Source organism: Dendrobates tinctorius, unplaced genomic scaffold, assembly GCF_039654945.1.
Source record: "Dendrobates tinctorius isolate UK_male_01 unplaced genomic scaffold, ASM3965494v1 ptg000179l, whole genome shotgun sequence".
Taxonomy (NCBI): Eukaryota; Metazoa; Chordata; class Amphibia; order Anura; family Dendrobatidae; genus Dendrobates; species Dendrobates tinctorius.
The window spans coordinates 3,772,309-3,790,759 of NW_027361846.1; the positions used below are offsets into that span (position 1 = coordinate 3,772,309).

General features: G+C 47.5%; 1 protein-coding gene across 1 annotated transcript in view; it reads right to left on the reverse strand.

The window, feature by feature from the left end:
* The window catches only part of LOC141054879 (SCO-spondin-like), a 463,576-nt gene that overhangs the window by 378,298 nt on the left and 66,827 nt on the right, over positions 1 to 18,451 (reverse strand). The window contains exons 18-22 of the mRNA XM_073551763.1: positions 17,660 to 17,825; positions 16,675 to 16,924; positions 5,338 to 5,518; positions 5,032 to 5,126; positions 4,451 to 4,707 (exon numbers count right to left, since the gene is read on the reverse strand). Of these exons, the coding sequence (XP_073407864.1) occupies positions 4,451 to 4,707; positions 5,032 to 5,126; positions 5,338 to 5,518; positions 16,675 to 16,924; positions 17,660 to 17,825 (949 nt within the window). The remainder of the gene's footprint in view (positions 1 to 4,450; positions 4,708 to 5,031; positions 5,127 to 5,337; positions 5,519 to 16,674; positions 16,925 to 17,659; positions 17,826 to 18,451) is intronic.

Here is an 18,451-nt window from a genome sequence, read left to right on the forward strand (position 1 = left end):
AGGAAAGCACAGGGCAGCCATGAAGGAAAGCACAGGGCAGCCATGAAGGAAAGCACAGGGCAGCCATGAAGGAAAGCACAGGGCAGCCATGAAGGAAAGCACAGGGCAGCAATGTCGGAAGACACAGGGCAGCCATGAAGGAAAGCACAAGGCAGCAATGATGCAGCGGGAAGCACAGGGCAGCCATGAAGGAAAGCAAAGGACAGCATTGGTGCAGTGGGAAGCACAGAGCAGCTATGGAGGAACAGGAAGCACAGGGCAGCAATGCATCAGCAGGAAGCACAGTGCAGCTATGGAGCAGCAGGAAGCACAGTGCAGCTATGGAGCAGCAGGAAGCACAGTGCAGCTATGGAGCAGCAGGAAGCACAGTGCAGCTATGGAGAAGCAGGAAGCACAGTGCAGCTATGGAGCAGCAGGAAGCACAGTGCAGCAATGGAGCAGAAGGAAGCACAGCAGCTATGGAGCAGCAGGAAGCACAGAGCAGCTATGGAGCAGCAGGAAGCACAGTGCAGCTATGGAGCAGTAGGAAGCACAGAGCAGCTATGGAGCAGCAGGAAGCACAGAGCAGCAATGGAGCAGCAGGAAGCACACAGCAGCTATGGAGCAGCAGGAAGCACAGTGCAGCTATGGAGCAGCAGGAAGCACAGTGCAGCTATGGAGCAGTAGGAAGCACAGAGCAGCTATGGAGCAGCAGGAAGCACAGAGCAGCTATGGAGCAGCAGGAAGCACAGAGCAGCTATGGAGCAGCAGGAAGCACAGAGCAGCTATGGAGCAGCAGGAAGCACAGAGCAACTATGGAGCAGCAGGAAGCACAGTGCACCTATGGAGCAGTAGGAAGCACAGTGCAGCTACGGAGCAGTAGGAAGCACAGAGCAGCTATGGAGCAGTAGGAAGCACAGAGCAGCTATGGAGCAGTAGGAAGCACAGAGCAGCTATGGAGCAGCAGTAAGCACAGAGCAGTTATGGAGCAGCAGGAAGCACAGTGCAGCTATGGAGCAGCAGGAAGCACAGTGCAGCTATGGAGCAGTAGGAAGCACAGAGCAGCTATGGAGCAGCAGGAAGCACAGAGCAGCTAAGGAGCAGTAGGAAACACAGAGCAGCTATGGAGCAGCAGGAAGCACAGAGCAGCTATGGAGCAGCAGGAAGCACACAGCAGCTATGGAGCAGTAGGAAACACACAGCAGCTATGGAGCAACAGGAAGCACAGTGCAGCTATGGAGCAGTAGGAAGCACAGAGCAGCTATGGAGCAGAAGGAAGCACAGGGCAGCAATGGAGCAACAGGAAGCACTGTGCAGCTATGGAGCAGCAGGAAGCACACAGCAGCTATGGAGCAGCAGGAAGCACAGGGCAGCAATGGAGCAGCAGGAAGCACAGAGCAGCAATGGAGCAGCAGGAAGCACGGAGCAGCAGGAAGCACAGAGCAGCAGGAAGCACAGAGCAGCAATGGAGCAGCAGGAAGCACAGAGCAGCTATGGAGCAGCAGGAAGCACAGAGCAGCTATGGAGCAGCAAAAAGCACAGGGAAGCTATGGAGCAGCAGGAAGCATAGGGCAGCTATGGAGCAGCAGGAAGCACACAGCAGCTATGGAGCAGTAGGAAACACACAGCAGCTATGGAGCAACAGGAAGCACAGTGCAGCTATGGAGCAGTAGGAAGCACAGAGCAGCTATGGAGCAGAAGGAAGCACAGGGCAGAAATGGAGCAACAGGAAGCACTGTGCAGCTATGGAGCAGCAGGAAGCACACAGCAGCTATGGAGCAGCAGGAAGCACAGGGCAGCAATGGAGCAGCAGGAAGCACAGAGCAGCAATGGAGCAGCAGGAAGCACGGAGCAGCAATGGAGCAGCAGGAAGCACAGAGCAGCAATGGAGCAGCAGGAAGCACAGAGCAGCAATGGAGCAGCAGGAAGCACAGAGCAGCTATGGAGCAGCAGGAAGCACAGAGCAGCTATGGAGCAGCAGGAAGCACACAGCAGCTATGGAGCAGCAGGAAGCACAGTGCAGATATGGAGCAGCAGGAAGCAAAGAGCAGCTACGGAGCAGCAGGAAGCACAGGGCAGCAATGGAACAGCAGGTAGCACAGTGCAGCTATGTAGCAGACGGAAGCACAAAGCAGCAGGAAGCACAGGGCAGCAATGGAGCAGCAGGAAGCACAGTGCAGCTATGGAGCAGCAAGGAAGCACAAAGCAGAAGGAAGCACAGGACAGCAATGGAGCAGCAGGTAGCACAGTGCAGCTATGGAGCAGCAGGAAGCACAGTGCAGCTATGGAGCAGCAGGAAGCACAGGGCAGCTATGAAGGAGCATAAAGCACAGGGCAGCAATGGAGCAGCAGGAAGCACAGTGCAGCTATGGAGCAGCAGGTAGCATAGAGCAGCTACGGAGCAGCAGGATGCACAGGGCAGCAATGGAGGAGCAGGTAGCACAGTGCAGCTATGGAGCAGCAGGAAGCACAGAGCAGCTATGGAGCAGTAGGAAGCACACAGCCGTTATGGAGCAGCAGGTAGCACAGTGCAGCTATGGAGCAGCAGGAAGCACAGAGCAGCTACGGAGCAGCAGGAAGCACAGGGCAGCAATAGAACAGCAGGTAGCACAGTGCAGCTATGTAGCAGCCGGAAGCACAAAGCAGCAGGAAGCACAGGGCAGCAATGGAGCAGCAGGAACACAGTGCAGCTATGGAGCAGCAGGAAGCACAAAGCAGAAGGAAGCACAGTGCAGCTATGGAGCAGCAGGAAGCACAAAGCAGAGGGAAGCACAGGGCAGCAATGGAGCAGCAGGTAGCACAGTGCAGCTATGGAGCAGCAGGAAGCACAGTGCAGCTATGGAGCAGCAGGAAGCACAGGGCATCTATGAAGCAGCAGAAAGCACAGGGCAGCAATGGAGCAGCAGGAAGCACAGTGAAGCTATGGAGCAGCAGGTAGCATAGAGCAGCTACGGAGCAGCAGGATGCACAGGGCAGCAATGGAGGAGCAGGTAGCACAGTGCAGCTATGGAGCAGCAGGAAGCACAGAGCAGCAATGGAGCAGCAGGTAGCACAGTGCAGCTATGGAGCAGCAGGAAGCGCAGAGCAGCAATGGAGCAGCAGGTACCACAGTGCAGCTATGGAGCAGCAGGAAGCACAGAGCAGCAGGTAGCACAGTGCAGCTATGGAGCAGCAGGAAGCACAGAGCAGCAGGTAGCACAGTGCAGCTATGGAGGAGCAGGTAGCACAGTGCAGCTATGGAGCAGCAGGAAGCACAGAGCAGCTACGGAGCAGCAGGAAGCACTGGGCAGCAATGGAACAGCAGGTAGCACAGTGCAGCTATGTAGCAGAAGGAAGCACAGGGCAGAAATGGAGCAACAGGAAGCACTGTGCAGCTATGGAGCAGCAGGAAGCACACAGCAGCTATGGAGCAGCAGGAAGCACAGGGCAGCAATGGAGCAGCAGGAAGCACAGAGCAGCAATGGAGCAGCAGGAAGCACAGAGCAGCAATGGAGCAGCAGGAAGCACAGAGCAGCAATGGAGCAGCAGGAAGCACAGAGCAGCTATGGAGCAGCAGGAAGCACAGAGCAGCTATGGAGCAGCAGGAAGCACACAGCAGCTATGGAGCAACAGGTAGCACAGAGCAGCTATGGAGCAGCAGGAAGCACAGAGCAGCTATGGAGCAGCAGGTAGCACAGAGCAGCTACGGAGCAGCAGGTAGCACAGTGCAGCTATGGAGCAGCAGGAAGCACAGAGCAGCAATTGAGCAGCAGGTAGCACAGTGCAGCTATGGAGCAGCAGGAAGCGCAGAGCAGCAATGGAGCAGCAGGTACCACAGTGCAGCTATGGAGCAGCAGGAAGCACAGAGCAGCAGGTAGCACAGTGCAGCTATGGAGGAGCAGGTAGCACAGTGCAACTATGGAGCAGCAGGTAGCACAGCGCAGCTACGGAGCAGCAGGAAGCACAGAGCAGCAGGTAGCACAGTGCAGCTATGGAGCAGCAGGAAGCACAGAGCAGCAGGTAGCACAGTGCAGCTATGGAGCAGCAGGAAGCACAGAGCAGAAGGTAGCACAGTGCAGCTATGGAGCAGCAGGAAGCACAGAGCAGCAGGTAGCACAGTGCAGCTATGGAGGAGCAGGTAGCACAATGCAGCTATGGAGCAGCAGGAAGCACAGAGCAGCTACGGAGCAGCAGGTAGCACAGAGCAGCTATGGAGCAGAAGGAAGCACAGAGCAGCAATGGAGCAGCAGGAAGCACAGTGCAGCTATGGAGCAGCAGGTAGCACAGTGCAGCTATGGAGCAGCAGGAAGCACAGTGCAGCTATGGAGCAGCAGGTAGCACAGTGCAGCTATGGAGCAGCAGGAAGCACAGTGCAGCTATGGAGCAGCAGGAAGCACAGAGCAGCAATTGAGCAGTAAGAAGACACTAGTAATACAACCAGTATAACCACCATCATATTGAGCACTGCTACAACCCTATTTTTAGCATTTACCTCTCAGCAGATGTACTAATGTGTTTCCGATCATCACGACCACAGACTTGGTGCAGGTGATGCCACTGCTGCCGCATGGTACATTCTCTGTGGTGACTGTAAAGAGTCCTTCATTCTCTCTGGTCAGAACATACTGACAATCTCCCAGAAAGGTGAAGGAGCGACCATCAAAGGTGATGTAGTGGGGGTCCCCGCTGGCGGTGCAAATTCCAGCACATTGGTGATTGGTGCATTCCCAGCGCCGATTCTTACACACACTGATGAGGAGGAAAATCAATGATTCAAGGAATGGGGATCACCACAGGAATGAGAAAACATCAAGAGCTTCAACCACTGCAGAAATCAATGGTGTCCGAAAGCATTAGTTAGAGATTCCACATCCATCATCATCCATCATCTACATCCATCATTACAGAGATCAACTCCATCATCCTCCACATCAATCACTACAGTGAACATGTCGACTGTCCATCATCATCCATCGTTCAGAGAACAGCATCAGTTCACTGGAGGATCCTCCAATGAGTCATCCCTGCTTTAGCCTTCACCCACTAATACTACAGGAACGAAGATTTTCTCACCAGGTATTACAGTTTTTGTTGATGGTTTCATTTGTGTGGTAGAGTTTGCCATGATGGTGGCAGGGACACTCTTCAGGTGGAAGACATCTGTCCATCTGTGACAATACGTTAATTTTAAAAAGATAAATCAAATGAGTAACAATGATTCTGTCACTCTTATCTAGTGTTACAACACCGCGGAACAATATACACCAGCAATAGTCAACTTTACATTGAGAACTGTAATAGAATTATTTACCCCAGGAATGAACAAGTCACATCATAGCTGATCAGATAACTGGGTGATGTTGGTGAGATGATACATACCATGAACAAAGTTCCGTCTGGACACACACAACCATCCTCACTGTCAGAGCAGGTCTTGTTCAGCTCCTGGTTTTCACAGGTGAGCAGACATGCCCCAAATTTATAGACTAAGTCACCGGGGCAGAAAGCCACCTCTGGACATATGTTCTCAGTACAGTTCCATATACCATTCACACAGACACTGAAAAAAAGGAGGAAAAAATTGTGAAAATAAGAAATTATAACCAAGGAAAGGGCCTCAGATAGGAAATAATGGGAGAATGCCAGAAGTAATGAAATGACAGAGGAGAAGACCAGAAACCATCATATAACAGAGAAGACCAGAAATCATGAGATAACGGGAAAAGGCCAGAAGTCATGAGATGAGAGATGAGAAAACTCAAAATCATAAGTTGGCACAGAAGACAAGAAATCATGAAACAGGGGAGAAGACCAGAAATCATGAGATAGCATAGGAAAAGTCTTGAAACCATTATTATTATGCATTTATATAGCGCCATTTATTCCATGGCGCTTTACATGTCAAAAGGGGAATTATAGACAAGTGTAATATATACAAGAATAATAAACAAGTGTAAGACAAGGGACGCACAAGTACATAAGGAGAGGGGACCCTGCCCGCGAGGGCTCACAGTCTACAGGGATGGGTGAGGATACAGTAGGGGAGGGTAGAGCAGGTCGTGCGGTGGTTCAGTAGACTGAGGATCATTGCAGGCTGTAGGCTTGTCGGAACTGTTGGGTCTTCAGGTTCTTCTTGAAGGTTTCCGTTGATGGTGAGAGTCTGATGTGTTGCGGCAGAGAGTTCCAGAGTATGGGGGAAGCACGGGAGAAGTCTTGTATGCGGTTGTGGGAAGAAGAGATAAGGGGGAATAGAGAAGATCTTGAGATGATCGAAGGTTGCGTGTGGGTAGGTACCTAGAGACCATGTCACAGATGTATGCAGGAGACAGGTTGTGGATGGCTTTGTATGTCATGGTTAGGGTTTTGAATTGGATCCTCTGGGTGATAGGAAGCCAGTTAAGGGCCTGGCATAGGGGGGAGGCTGGGGAGTAGCGGGGAGACAGGTTGATTAGTCGGGCAGCAGAGTGTACGATGGACTGGAGCGTGTTGTGAGTTCATTTTCCCCTTCACTACTGAGGCCCGAGGAACTCCCTCTTCTGGTAAAGAAAGGTAGTGAGCCTGATTATCAAACACTTGAGGCTGATGATGATGACTGGCTGAGTGGAGTTACTGACTGGATATAAGGCTGCCGACGCCCTTCTGCCCTGCGGGTGATTTCTCTGTGGGATCCTTGGAGACCAGTCTGAATTCCTGCTCCTCTAAAGCTAAGTTTGCTGCTCGGCTTTTTGCATTTGTGCTTTGACTTTGTTTTGCTTTGTTTTTCTGGATTTCTGCCATTCCCTGCTGGGGTGTGCTGAATTCCTTTAGCTCTGTCTTCTGAAAATACCTGAGTGCTGATTTAGTTTTTGAAGCCTAGCTGCTTCAGGGTCTTTTTCATATCAGCTTGTTGGCTTATGTCTTTGATAGGGTTTTTGCAGATTGCAGACAGCAGCCTTCCTGTCCTTTCCTATCTAGGTAGTTTTGGGCCCCAGCTTTGCTCAGTCTATCTTTCTGTCTGTGTTAGTGTTTTCATCTTGCTTCACCGTCATTATATGTTGGGGGCTGCCTTTTGCTTTGGGGTCTGCTCTGGGGCAGTTTAAATTTCCCCTTTTTTTCTTTAGGCCTATTTAATTCTCCGGCTGTGATCGAGGGGTCTAGGGCATCGTAGGAACCCCCACGGCTACTGCTAGTTGTGTTGATAGGTTCAGGGGTCTGCAATCTGATAGTTGCCAACTTCTCTGGTTTTCTGGACTTAGCTTGTATTTCTGTTTTTGCCTCCTACGGTGACTCAATCATAACAGAATCACCCGCCATACCGCAGATCCTAGGGTACTCAATAGCAGGAAAGAATTGTTAAAAAAAAAAAAAGTGTGTATATATTTTTCCTCTATATTTCTGAGGCCGTAGGGGGAATTTTTTTTTTTTTCTCTCAATGGAGATAAAGCAATTGTCTGATCGTGTGGAGCAGCTCGCTGCGGAAGTGCGGGGAATTTCCGCCTACCTTGCTCATTCACATGCTGCTGAACCAAAGATTCCTACACCTGATGTATTTTTTGGGGATCGGTCTAAATTTTTGAATTTCAAAAATAATTGTAAATTATTTTTTGCCTTGAAGCCTAACTCGTCAGGGAGCTCCGCGCAGCAGGTTAAAATTGTCATCTCTTTGCTGCGTGGCGATCCCCAGGATTGGGCGTTTTCTTTGAAACCGGATGATCCTATTCTGACTAATGTGAACGCATTTTTTCAGGCCTTGGGGTTGTTGTATGACGAACCTAATGCCATTGATCAGGCTGAAAAGACCCTGCTGGCATTGAACCAGGGTCGTGATTCTGCAGAATTGTACTGTCAAAAATTCCGAAATTGGGCAGTACTTACTACCTGGAATGATAGTGCCTTGGCTGCTCTCTTTCGGAAGGGGTTGTCAGAAGCTGTAAAAGATACTATGGTGGGATTTCCTGTTCCCTCTGGTCTTGACGATTCTATGTTATTAGCCATTCAGGTTGATCGGTGTTTGCGCGAACGCAAAGCTGCACGAGAGGTGTTGCCACCTGTTGAACAAATATCTGAACCTATGCAATGTGATAGAGTTTTTTCCAGAGAGCAGCGTCAGGAGTTCAGAAGGCGTAATAAGTTGTGTTTTTTCTGTGGAGATGCCTCTCATATTATTTCTGTCTGTCCTAAACGAGAGAAACGCTTTGCACACACGTTTTCTGTTGGGGGTGTTCAACCTAAGTTTCTTCTGGCTATTACTCTGATCTGCTCCCTGTCCACATTTTCCGCCAAGGCTTTTGTGGATTCGGGAGCAGCCCTAAACCTAATGGACTTGGATTTTGCTAAACGTTGTGGATTTCCGATGACACCTCTGCAGACGCCTATCCCTTTGAGGGGGATTGATGCTACTCCTTTGGCTAAAAATAAACCTCAGTTTTGGACCCAGGTGGTAATGCGGGTCGCCCCAGACCATAAAGAAAATTGCAGATTTTTGGTGTTGCATAATCTGCATGATACTATTGTTCTGGGGTTTCCCTGGTTACAGATTCATAATCCAGTTTTGGATTGGAAATCTGTGTGGTGAGTTGGGGTTGTCGGTGTGCCTTTAGTGAGGCTCCGGTGTTTTCCACCTCTCCTCAGTCGCATGATGTTCCTGATTATTTGGCGGACTTTTATGATGTATTTAGTGAGAATGAGTCTGCGTCTCTGCCTCCTCATAGGAGTTATGACTGTGCAATTGAACTGAGCCCGGGGTGGAAATTTCCCAAGGGTCGGCTCTTCAATTTATCTGTACCCGAGCACGAGGCTATGCGATCCTATATTAAGGAGGCGTTGGAGAAGGGTCATATTAGACCATCCTCGTCACCCTTAGGTGCCGGTTTTTTTTTTGTAGCCAAAAAGGATGGATCATTAAGACCTTGTATTGATTATCGTGCCCTCAACAAAATTACTGTTAAATATCAGTATCCGTTACCCCTGATTTCTGATCTATTCTCCAGAGTTAAAGGTGCTTGCTGGTTTACCAAGCTTGACCTCAGGGGGGCATATAATCTTATTCGCATTAAGCATGGGGATGAATGGAAGACGGCGTTTAATACTCCGGAGGGACATTTTGAGTACCTGGTGATGCCTTTTGGGCTCACTAATGCCCCTTCTGTCTTCCAGTGCTTCATGAACGATATTTTCCGAGATTTTGTCGATAAATTTTTGATTATCTATCTGGATGATATTTTGATCTTCTCCAAGGATTGGGATTCTCATGTGGAACATATTCGGACTGTGTTCCGGATCTTCAGGGAGAATTCCCTGTATGTCAAAGGATCTAAATGCCTTTTTGGAGTACAGAGGATTTCTTTTTTGGGATTTATTTTGTCCCCGTCAACTATTGAAATGGACCCGGCCAAGGTACAGGCCATTTACGATTGGGTTCAGCCCACTTCTTTGAAGGCCCTCCAGAAGTTTTTTGGGTTTTGCTAATTTTTATCGGAAATTTATAGCAAAATTTTCTAGTATTGCCAAGCCATTGACTGATTTGACTAAGAAGGGTGCTGATGTGTTAAATTGGTCTCCGGAGGCTGTTTCTTCCTTTCAGGAGCTGAAGCGAAGATTCACCTCCGCCCCGGTTTTGCGGCAACCTGATGTCTCACTTCCATTCCAGGTAGAGGTGGATGCTTCAGAGATTGGTGCAGGAGCTGTTTTGTCCCAAAAGGATCCTGTAACATCTAAAATGAATCCCTGTGCTTTCTTTTCCCGAAAGTTCTCTCCATCTGAACGTAACTATGATGTGGGGAATAGGGAACTGTTGGCCATGAAATGGGCATTTGAGGAGTGGAGACATTGGTTGGAGGGAGCCAAGCATAAAGTCGTGGTCCTCACTGACCACAAGAATTTGATTTACCTAGAGTCGGCTAAGCGCTTGAACCCTAGACAGGCTAGGTGGGCCTTGTTTTTTACACGTTTTGATTTTGTGGTTTCTTTTCTTCTTGGAACGAAGAATGTCAAGGCAGACGCCCTCTCTAGGAGCTTCTTTGCTGATTCTCCTGTGGTGACCAAGCCTGCTACCATCTTAGGCGAAGGGGTAGTTCTTTCTGCCATCTCGCTCGATTGGAGACATGCTCTGGAAGAGTTCCAGGAGGACAAACCTGAGCGTTGTCCCAGTGGAAAGTTGTATGTTCCTGACCAGTGGAAGAAGAGAGTGATGTCTGAAGTTCATTGCTCTGCTTTGGCTGGTCATCCAGGTATTTTTGGTACTAGAGATCTGGTGAGTCGTTTTTTTTGGTGGCCCGCCTTGTCTCGTGATGTCAGGAATTTTGTGCAGTCCTGTGGGACGTGCTCCCGGTCTAAATCGTGTTCTCGCTCTAGTGGGTTGTTGATGCCTTTGCCTGTCCCCAAGAGGCCATGGACGCATATTTCAATGGATTTCATCTCTGATATGCCTGTCTCTCAAAGGATGACTGTTATTTGGGTGATTTGTGATAGGTTCTCTAAGATGGTTCATCTTGTACCACTCCCTAAGTTGCCGTCTTCCTCTGAGTTGGTGCCCCTGTTTTTACAACAGGTGGTTCGTTTGCACGGGATTCCTGAGAACATTGTATCTGACAGGGGAGTCCAGTTTGTGTCTAGATTTTGGAGAACTTTCTGTTCCAGGCTGGGAATTCAGTTGTCCTTCTCCTCTGCTTTTCACCCTCAGACCAATGGGCATACAGAGAGAACAAACCAGACCTTGGAGTCATATTTGAGATGTTTTATTTCTGCTGATCAGGATGATTGGGTTTCATTTTTGCCCTTGGCCGAATTTGCTTTAAATAATAGAGCTAGTTTTGCCACTTTGATGTCACCTTTTTTTGTAACTTTGGGTTTCATCCTCGATTTTCTTCAGGGCAGGTGGAGCCCTCTGCCTGCCCAGGTGTTGACACTGTGGTGGAGAGAATGCACCAGATCTGGGACCAAGTGGTGGATAAGTTATCTCTCTCCCAGGAAAAGGCCCAGCGGTTTTCCAACCGACATAGGACCATTGGTCCCCAGTTTAAGGTTGGTGATATGGTGTGGTTATCATCAAAAAATATTGCTATGAAGGTGGCTTCTCCTAAGTTTAAGCCTAGATTTATTGGACCTTACAAGATTGTGGAGATTATTAATCCGGTCTCTTTTCGTTTGGCTCTTCCTGTCACATTTAAAATCCATAATGTGTTCCATAAATCTTTGTTGAAGAGGTTTGTTGAACCTGTTGTTCCGGGGGTGGCACCTCCAGACCCTGTATTGGTTGAAGGTAACATGGAATATGAGGTAGAGAAAGTACTGGATTCCCGTCTGGCTAGACGGAGACTCCAGTATTTGGTTAAGTGGAAGGGTTATGGTCAGGAGGATAATTCCTGGGTCTCTGCCTCTAATATTCATGCCAAAAGATTGGTGCGTGCCTTTCATCGGGCTCACCCTGATCGCCCTGGTGGCGTGGTTGAGGGTTCAGTGACCCCTCCTCAAGGGGGAGGTACTGTTGTGAGTTCATTTTCCCCTTCACTACTGAGGCCCGAGGAACTCCCTCTTCTGGTAAAGAAAGGTAGTGAGCCTGATTATCAAACACTTGAGGCTGATGATGATGACTGGCTGAGTGGAGTTACTGACTGGATATAAGGCTGCCGATGCCCTTCTGCCCTGCGGGTGATTTCTCTGTGGGATCCTTGGAGACCAGTCTGAATTCCTGCTCCTCTAAAGCTAAGTTTGCTGCTCGGCTTTTTGCATTTGTGCTTTGACTTTGTTTTGCTTTGTTTTTCTGGATTTCTGCCATTCCCTGCTGGGGTGTGCTGAATTCCTTTAGCTCTGTCTTCTGAAAATACCTGAGTGCTGATTTAGTTTTTGAAGCCTAGCTGCTTCAGGGTTTTTTTCATATCAGCTTGTTGGCTTATGTCTTTGATAGGGTTTTTGCAGATTGCAGACAGCAGCCTTCCTGTCCTTTCCTATCTAGGTAGTTTTGGGCCCCGGCTTTGCTCAGTCTATCTTTCTGTCTGTGTTAGTGTTTTCATCTTGCTTCACCATCATTATATGTTGGAGGCTGCCTTTTGCTTTGGGGTCTGCTCTGGGGCAGTTTAGATTTCCCCTTTCTTTCTTTAGGCCTATTTAATTCTCCGGCTGTGATCGAAGGGTCTAGGGCATCGTAGGAACCCCCCACGGCTACTGCTAGTTGTGTTGATAGGTTCAGGGGTCTGCAATCTGATAGTTGCCAACTTCTCTGGTTTTCTGGACTTAGCTTGTATTTCTGTTTTTGCCTCCTACGGTGACTCAATCATAACAGGAGCGGTGCCAGAGTGCTAGAGGGGAGGCCAGAGAGTAGGAGGTTGCAGTAGTCGAGGCAGGAGATGATAAGAGCGTGCACTAGTGTTTTTGTCGTTTCGTGGTTGAGGAATGAGCGCATCCGGGAAATATTTTTGAGTTTGAGGCGGCAGGAGGAGGCGAAGGCTTGGATATGTGGTTTGAAAGAGAGCGCAGAGTCGAGGATCACCCCAAGGCACCGAGCGTGCGGGACTGGGGAAAGAGAGCAGCCGTTGACATTGATGGATAGGTCTGGTGGAGGGGTAGAGTGAGATGGGGGAAAGATGATAAATTCTGTTTTTTCCATGTTCAGTTTGAGAAAGCGAGTAGAGAAGAAGGCTGAGATAGCAGACAAACAATGTGGGATTTCAGTTAGTAAGGAGGCGAGGTCGGGTCCAGATAGGTAGATCTGCGTGTCATCGGCGTAGAGGTGATACTGCAAACCGTGGGATTCTATGAGCTGTCCCAAGCCAAAGGTATAGATGGAGAATAGTAGGGGTCCTAGGACAGAGCCTTGGGGAACACCCGACAGACAGGGGGCGAGGTGAGGAGGTGGTGTGTGAGAGGGAGACAGTGAGTGTTCGGTCCGTTAGGTATGATGAGATCCAGGATAGGGCCAAGTCTGTGATGCCAAGAGATGAGAGAATCTGTAGCAGGAGGGAATGGTCTACGGTGTCGAAGGCAGAGGACAGGTCCAGGAGGAGGACAGAGTAGTGTCGCTTGCTCTTGGCGGTTAGTAAGTCGTTAGTGACTTTAGTTAGGGCAGTTTCAGTTGAGTGATGCGGTCGGAAGCCAGATTGTAACCATTGAAAGAGGGAACAGGAGGAGAGGTGGGAGGACAGTTCAAGATATACATGCTGGTCCAGTAGTTTTGAGGCATAAGGGAGAAGAGATATTGGGCGATAGTTAGACACAGAGGATGGGTCAAGGGAGGGCTTTTTGAGGATGGGTGTGATTGAGGCATGTTTGAAGCATGAGGGAAAGACACCATTTGTAAGTGAAAGGTTGAAAAGGTGTGTTAGAGATGGGATGAGGACTGTGGCCAAGTTAGGAATGAGGTGGGACGGGAGTGGGTCGAGGGCACAAGTGGTGAGGTGTGATATTGACAGAAGGGTGGAGAGCTGATCTTCTGTCATGGTGGAGAAGCTGGCTTTTGCAGAACAGGGCTGAGCGGCTAAGAGGGGCATTGGGGGCTGCGGGCCAAAGTTTTGTCTGATCGTGTCGATCTTCTGCTTAAAGAAGAAGGCAAAGTCTTCAGCAGAGATGAGAGGAGGGGGAGGAGGTGCTGTGGGACGGAGTAGAGAATTGAAAGTGTTGAAGAGCTGTTTAGGGTTATGAGACAGGGAGGATATGAGAGATGCGAAGTAAGTTTGTTTTGCGGCAGAGAGCATGGACTTAAAGCTGGCAAGGGACTGCTTGTATGCGCTGAAGTACTCAGTAGAATGGGTTCTCTTCCATCTCCGCTCAGCGGCCCTAGAAACCCGTCGCAGTTCCGTTGCAGTACCATGAGATGATAGAGGAGACCAAAAATAATGAGAACATCAGAAACCATAAGATAACACAATAGAGGACCAGAAACCATGAAAGGATGAAGGATGAATGAGAAGATGAAATATAATTAGATGACAGAGTATAAAACTGGAAATTCTGAGATCAAAAAGAAGAAGACCCGAAACCATGAGATGTTCGAGGAGACTGGAAAATTTTGAGATGAGAGTGGATAAGGTCAGATAGACAAAGTTCATTACATTTGAGAGAAGAAGATAGGAAACCATGAGATGATAAAGGAGAAGTCTGGAAATTATGACATGATAGAAGAGACAAGAAACCACAAGATGATAGAGAAGTACGGACACCATGAGATGATAAAGGAGTTCAGAAATCATAAGATAACAGATCATGAGGCCAAAAATCATGAGATGATAGAGAAAATGGGAAATCATGAGATGAGAAGACCAGACATCAATAGATGACAAAAGGAGAAGACCAGATATCAAGAGATGACAGAAGATAAGGCCAGAAATCAAGGGATGACAGAGGAGAAGACCATAAATAATAAAATAACAGAAGAGAATAATAAATCAAGAGAAAATAAGAACTGTGGATATCATGAAATAACTGAGAAAATTTGATACAATGAGAAGAAGCTTGAGAATCAATAGATGAGTAATATACAACGCAATTAGGCCTAGAAAAGTGGCTCTTCCAACAGCACTATCATCAAAAAAGACTTACGGAAGCATGTAGCCATAAAATATTTCCATTTTATTCAATCTATACAAAAAACACATAGACATAAACAAATATGATAAAATGAGATGAGTATCCAATATAACACCCCAGAGTACGTATGCACCATAAGTGATACATTTATTGCTAACACCATGTACAACACCTGTAAACAGTTCTGTATCAAAATGATACGAAAAAATCTAAAGTAATAAAGCCAACACAACTAGAATAAATAGCCTAAATAATGTAAACAACAGGAGTGATTAGGCGAGCCTGACAAGTGGTGGCTCACGTAATAACACACTGCTGCCTATCAGTACCTATATTAGCCCAAAAAATGCAAATCAGTAAGATATATCCCCAATATGAGGCAAGGACAATTCCAGTAAAAATTATAACTGATGCAACTTGGTGGCACCAGTGTCCAGCCCAAATAATATACAAGGTGTTTCCACCATAGCAAAAAGGCCAGGGCTAACAGAGTAAATAGCGATATACAAGCACTAAAAAAGTACCGTCTATCACTGATGTGGGAAAATACCTAGGAGATGGTGTGTCCTAGAGCATTGCTGAAATTAAACCAGTGCATATTTGAGCAGGATGTGTCCCTAAGTGGTACACGGACAGTTCCATGATGGAAAGCACACCTGTTCTAGAAAGATATAAAGCAGCTACAAAGCATGTAAAACCGGCTAAATGCAAGAAATGTACAAGGTGGGACCTTCACACCTACAGGTCGTATGCTCCATATGTATTGCACTTTCCCAGGCACTTGCCTCTTATGCTATTATACAGCCCACCCACGGTACTTTTTTAGTGCTTGTATATCGCTATTTACTCTGTTAGCCCTGGCCTTTTTGCTATGGTGGAAACACCTTGTATATTATTTGGGCTGGACACTGGTGCCACCAAGTTGCATCAGTTATAATTTTTACTGGAATTGTCCTTGCCTCATATTGGGGATATATCTTACTGATTTGCATTTTTTGGGCTAATATAGGTACTGATAGGCAGCAGTGTGTTATTACGTGAGCCACCACTTGTCAGGCTCGCCTAATCACTCCTGTTGTTTACATTATTTAGGCTATTTATTCTAGTTGTGTTGGCTTTATTACTTTAGATTTTTTCGTATCATTTTGATACAGAACTGTTTACAGGTGTTGTACATGGTGTTAGCAATAAATGTATCACTTATGGTGCATACGTACTCTGGGGTGTTATATTGGATACTCATCTCATTTTATCATATTTGTTTATGTCTATGTGTTTTTTGTATAGATTGAATAAAATGGGAATATTTTATGGCTACATGCTTCCGTAAGTCTTTTTTGATGACAATAGATAAGTAAGTTGATGACCAAAAATCATGACATAACAGATCAAAAGACCAGAAATTACAAGACAACAGAGGAGAAGACCAAAAAACATGAGAAGCCAGGATGAGATCATGGATGGAGAGAATTGATGATAAACTCGCCATTTTTCAACACCTATGCACCAACAGTGCTGAATTTATCACACATAAGGAATGTCAACCTTTACAATAGCTTGTAGTCGAAGATATTGTGGGTAATTTCCATTTTATATTAGCATTTCTGCCTTTTAGGTCATATGAAGTTCTGGGTGAAACAAGGTCATGTGGCTGAGACATTCAATGAAATCAACCTATCCTGTGAGGAAGAGTAAACAGGTCATAGGGTGATTTCATCAGACGTCTCCCACCACCTCCTCCATTATAGGATGATATCGTCAGACATCTCCCACTACGTCTTCTATCTCAAGGTGATTTCATCAGTCATATTCTACTATCTGCTTCATCATAGGGCAATTTCATCTGACGTCTTACACCACCTCTTCCATTATAGGATGATTTCCTCACACACCTCCAACCACCTCATTCATGAAAGGGCAATTTCATCAGAGATCTCCAATCAAGTCTTTCATCATACGGTAATTTCATCTTCAACACCTCCTCCATCATACTGTGACAACTCCCAACACTCCTCCATCATTTGAAGATTTCATCAGCTGGATCAATATAATGCATCTTCATAGCTGAAGTCAATTGCACATGATGTCTGTAGAGAGGATTGACTTCACACACCTGCTTCCACCATATTTGCTGTTCCGGAGATCAGATGCATAACTCTGAATTTCTCAGGTTTATTAGATCTATATGTCAATATCCCCCGTTCACCACTGTCTTACCAGTCTTTACACTTTTGCTTGATGGTGCCTCCAGGTTGATAGGTTTGTTCTCCATGAAGACACGGACACATTGAGGGTTGGACACATTGTCCATTGTCGTCCAAAACCAGACCCTCAGGACAGTTACATCCGGCTACACAGCCAGCAAGCTCTTGGCAAGATCCCACATCTTCCATACGAAGGTCAGCACAGGTCTTCTTACAGGGAAGAGCACATTCCTGGTAGACCTGTCCTCCGGAGCACTCAATAGCTGGAGAAGAAACAGAAACATTTATAGAGAAACTCAAAAAACGTGGACATAGAAAATAGAAGAATAAGACAATGAGGGAGGGAGCCCACCGGCAACACAGTAAGGGACAGGGATCACCTGCAACACAGGGAGGGGGCCTCCAAAAACACAGGGAAGGAGCGCACTGACAACACAAGGAAGGGGGCCGCCATCAACACAGGGAAGCAGCCTGCTGACAACATGGGGAAGGGACCCAACAACAACACAGAGAGGGAGTCCACCAACAACACAGAAAGGGAATCCGCCGGCAACAGAAAGAGAGGGCTCACTCACAACACAAAGAGATGGACCACCGGCAACACAGGGAGGGGGCCCACCGACAGCAGGGGGACCTCCAACAACATAAGGGGGGCCTACTGACAACATGGGGGCAGACCGACAAACACAGAGAGGAGGCCCACCTACAACACAGAGGGGGGCCTACTGACAACGCAGAATGGCGGCTCCATCAACAATAATAAAAGGGGGCCACACTGACAATACAAAGAAGGAACCCACCAACAACAAACAGAGGGGGTCCTCTGGAAACACGAAAAGGGGGCTCATTGACAACATAAAGAGGGGCCCACCAGCAACACAGAGAGAAAGAGGACCCACTGGCATCAGAGAGATAGAGAGCCACCAGCAGCACAGGGGGGGGCTACTTACAACAAAAAGAGGGACTGTAAAGAGAAAGGAGTGAAAATCCAGACTTACGGCACAGGGTCTCATTCCTCCAGGATACCGGCGCCCCCTCCTGGGCACACTGCCTGGCATAGGCAGAGACAGGACTACATAGACAGTTCTCACTGAAGGAACAGCTACAGACATCATAGAGGCAAAGCTGAAGAAATGGTCCCCAGTCCACAACGTGATGACAAGACTGAGGGCATCCCAGAGTAAGGGAAAACAAGGTGATGAGAATGTTGAAAATAACCCTTAGTGATATATAATAAAAGTGCAAATACTAGTAATGTGAGCAGCACAGACAGTGCAGGGGCAGACAGTCTGCCTGTTGCCCTGTGCAGCTTGTAAGGATCATGCGTATTGTGGAGTGGTCCATAGCAAACATAGCTCAGCTTTCGGTTTACCTCACCAGTGTAATTAAAGACAGAGGCCATGGTCTCCTTTCTGTCAGTACTCTCCAGAGAGAGCAGGAGTCAGGTTTGCACTGGCCATATGCCCAACCGGGAAGATTCCTGGTGATCTCACAGTCTCCCTTGTGATGTATATAAAGCAGTCTCAGCGTCTCCTACGTGTTGTATAAACAGCAGTTTCATCATTTCCTATGTGATGCATATATAGTAGTCTCAGCATCACCTATGCGATGGATATACACCTGTCTTGTCTCCTATCTGATGTATATACAGCAGTCTCAGCATCTCCTATGTGATGTATATACAGCAGTCTTGGAGTCTCCTATGTGATGTATATACAGCAGTCTCAGTCTTCCAAATCTTCCAAATGATGAATATACAGAAGGGTATTTATTATTATTATTATTATTAT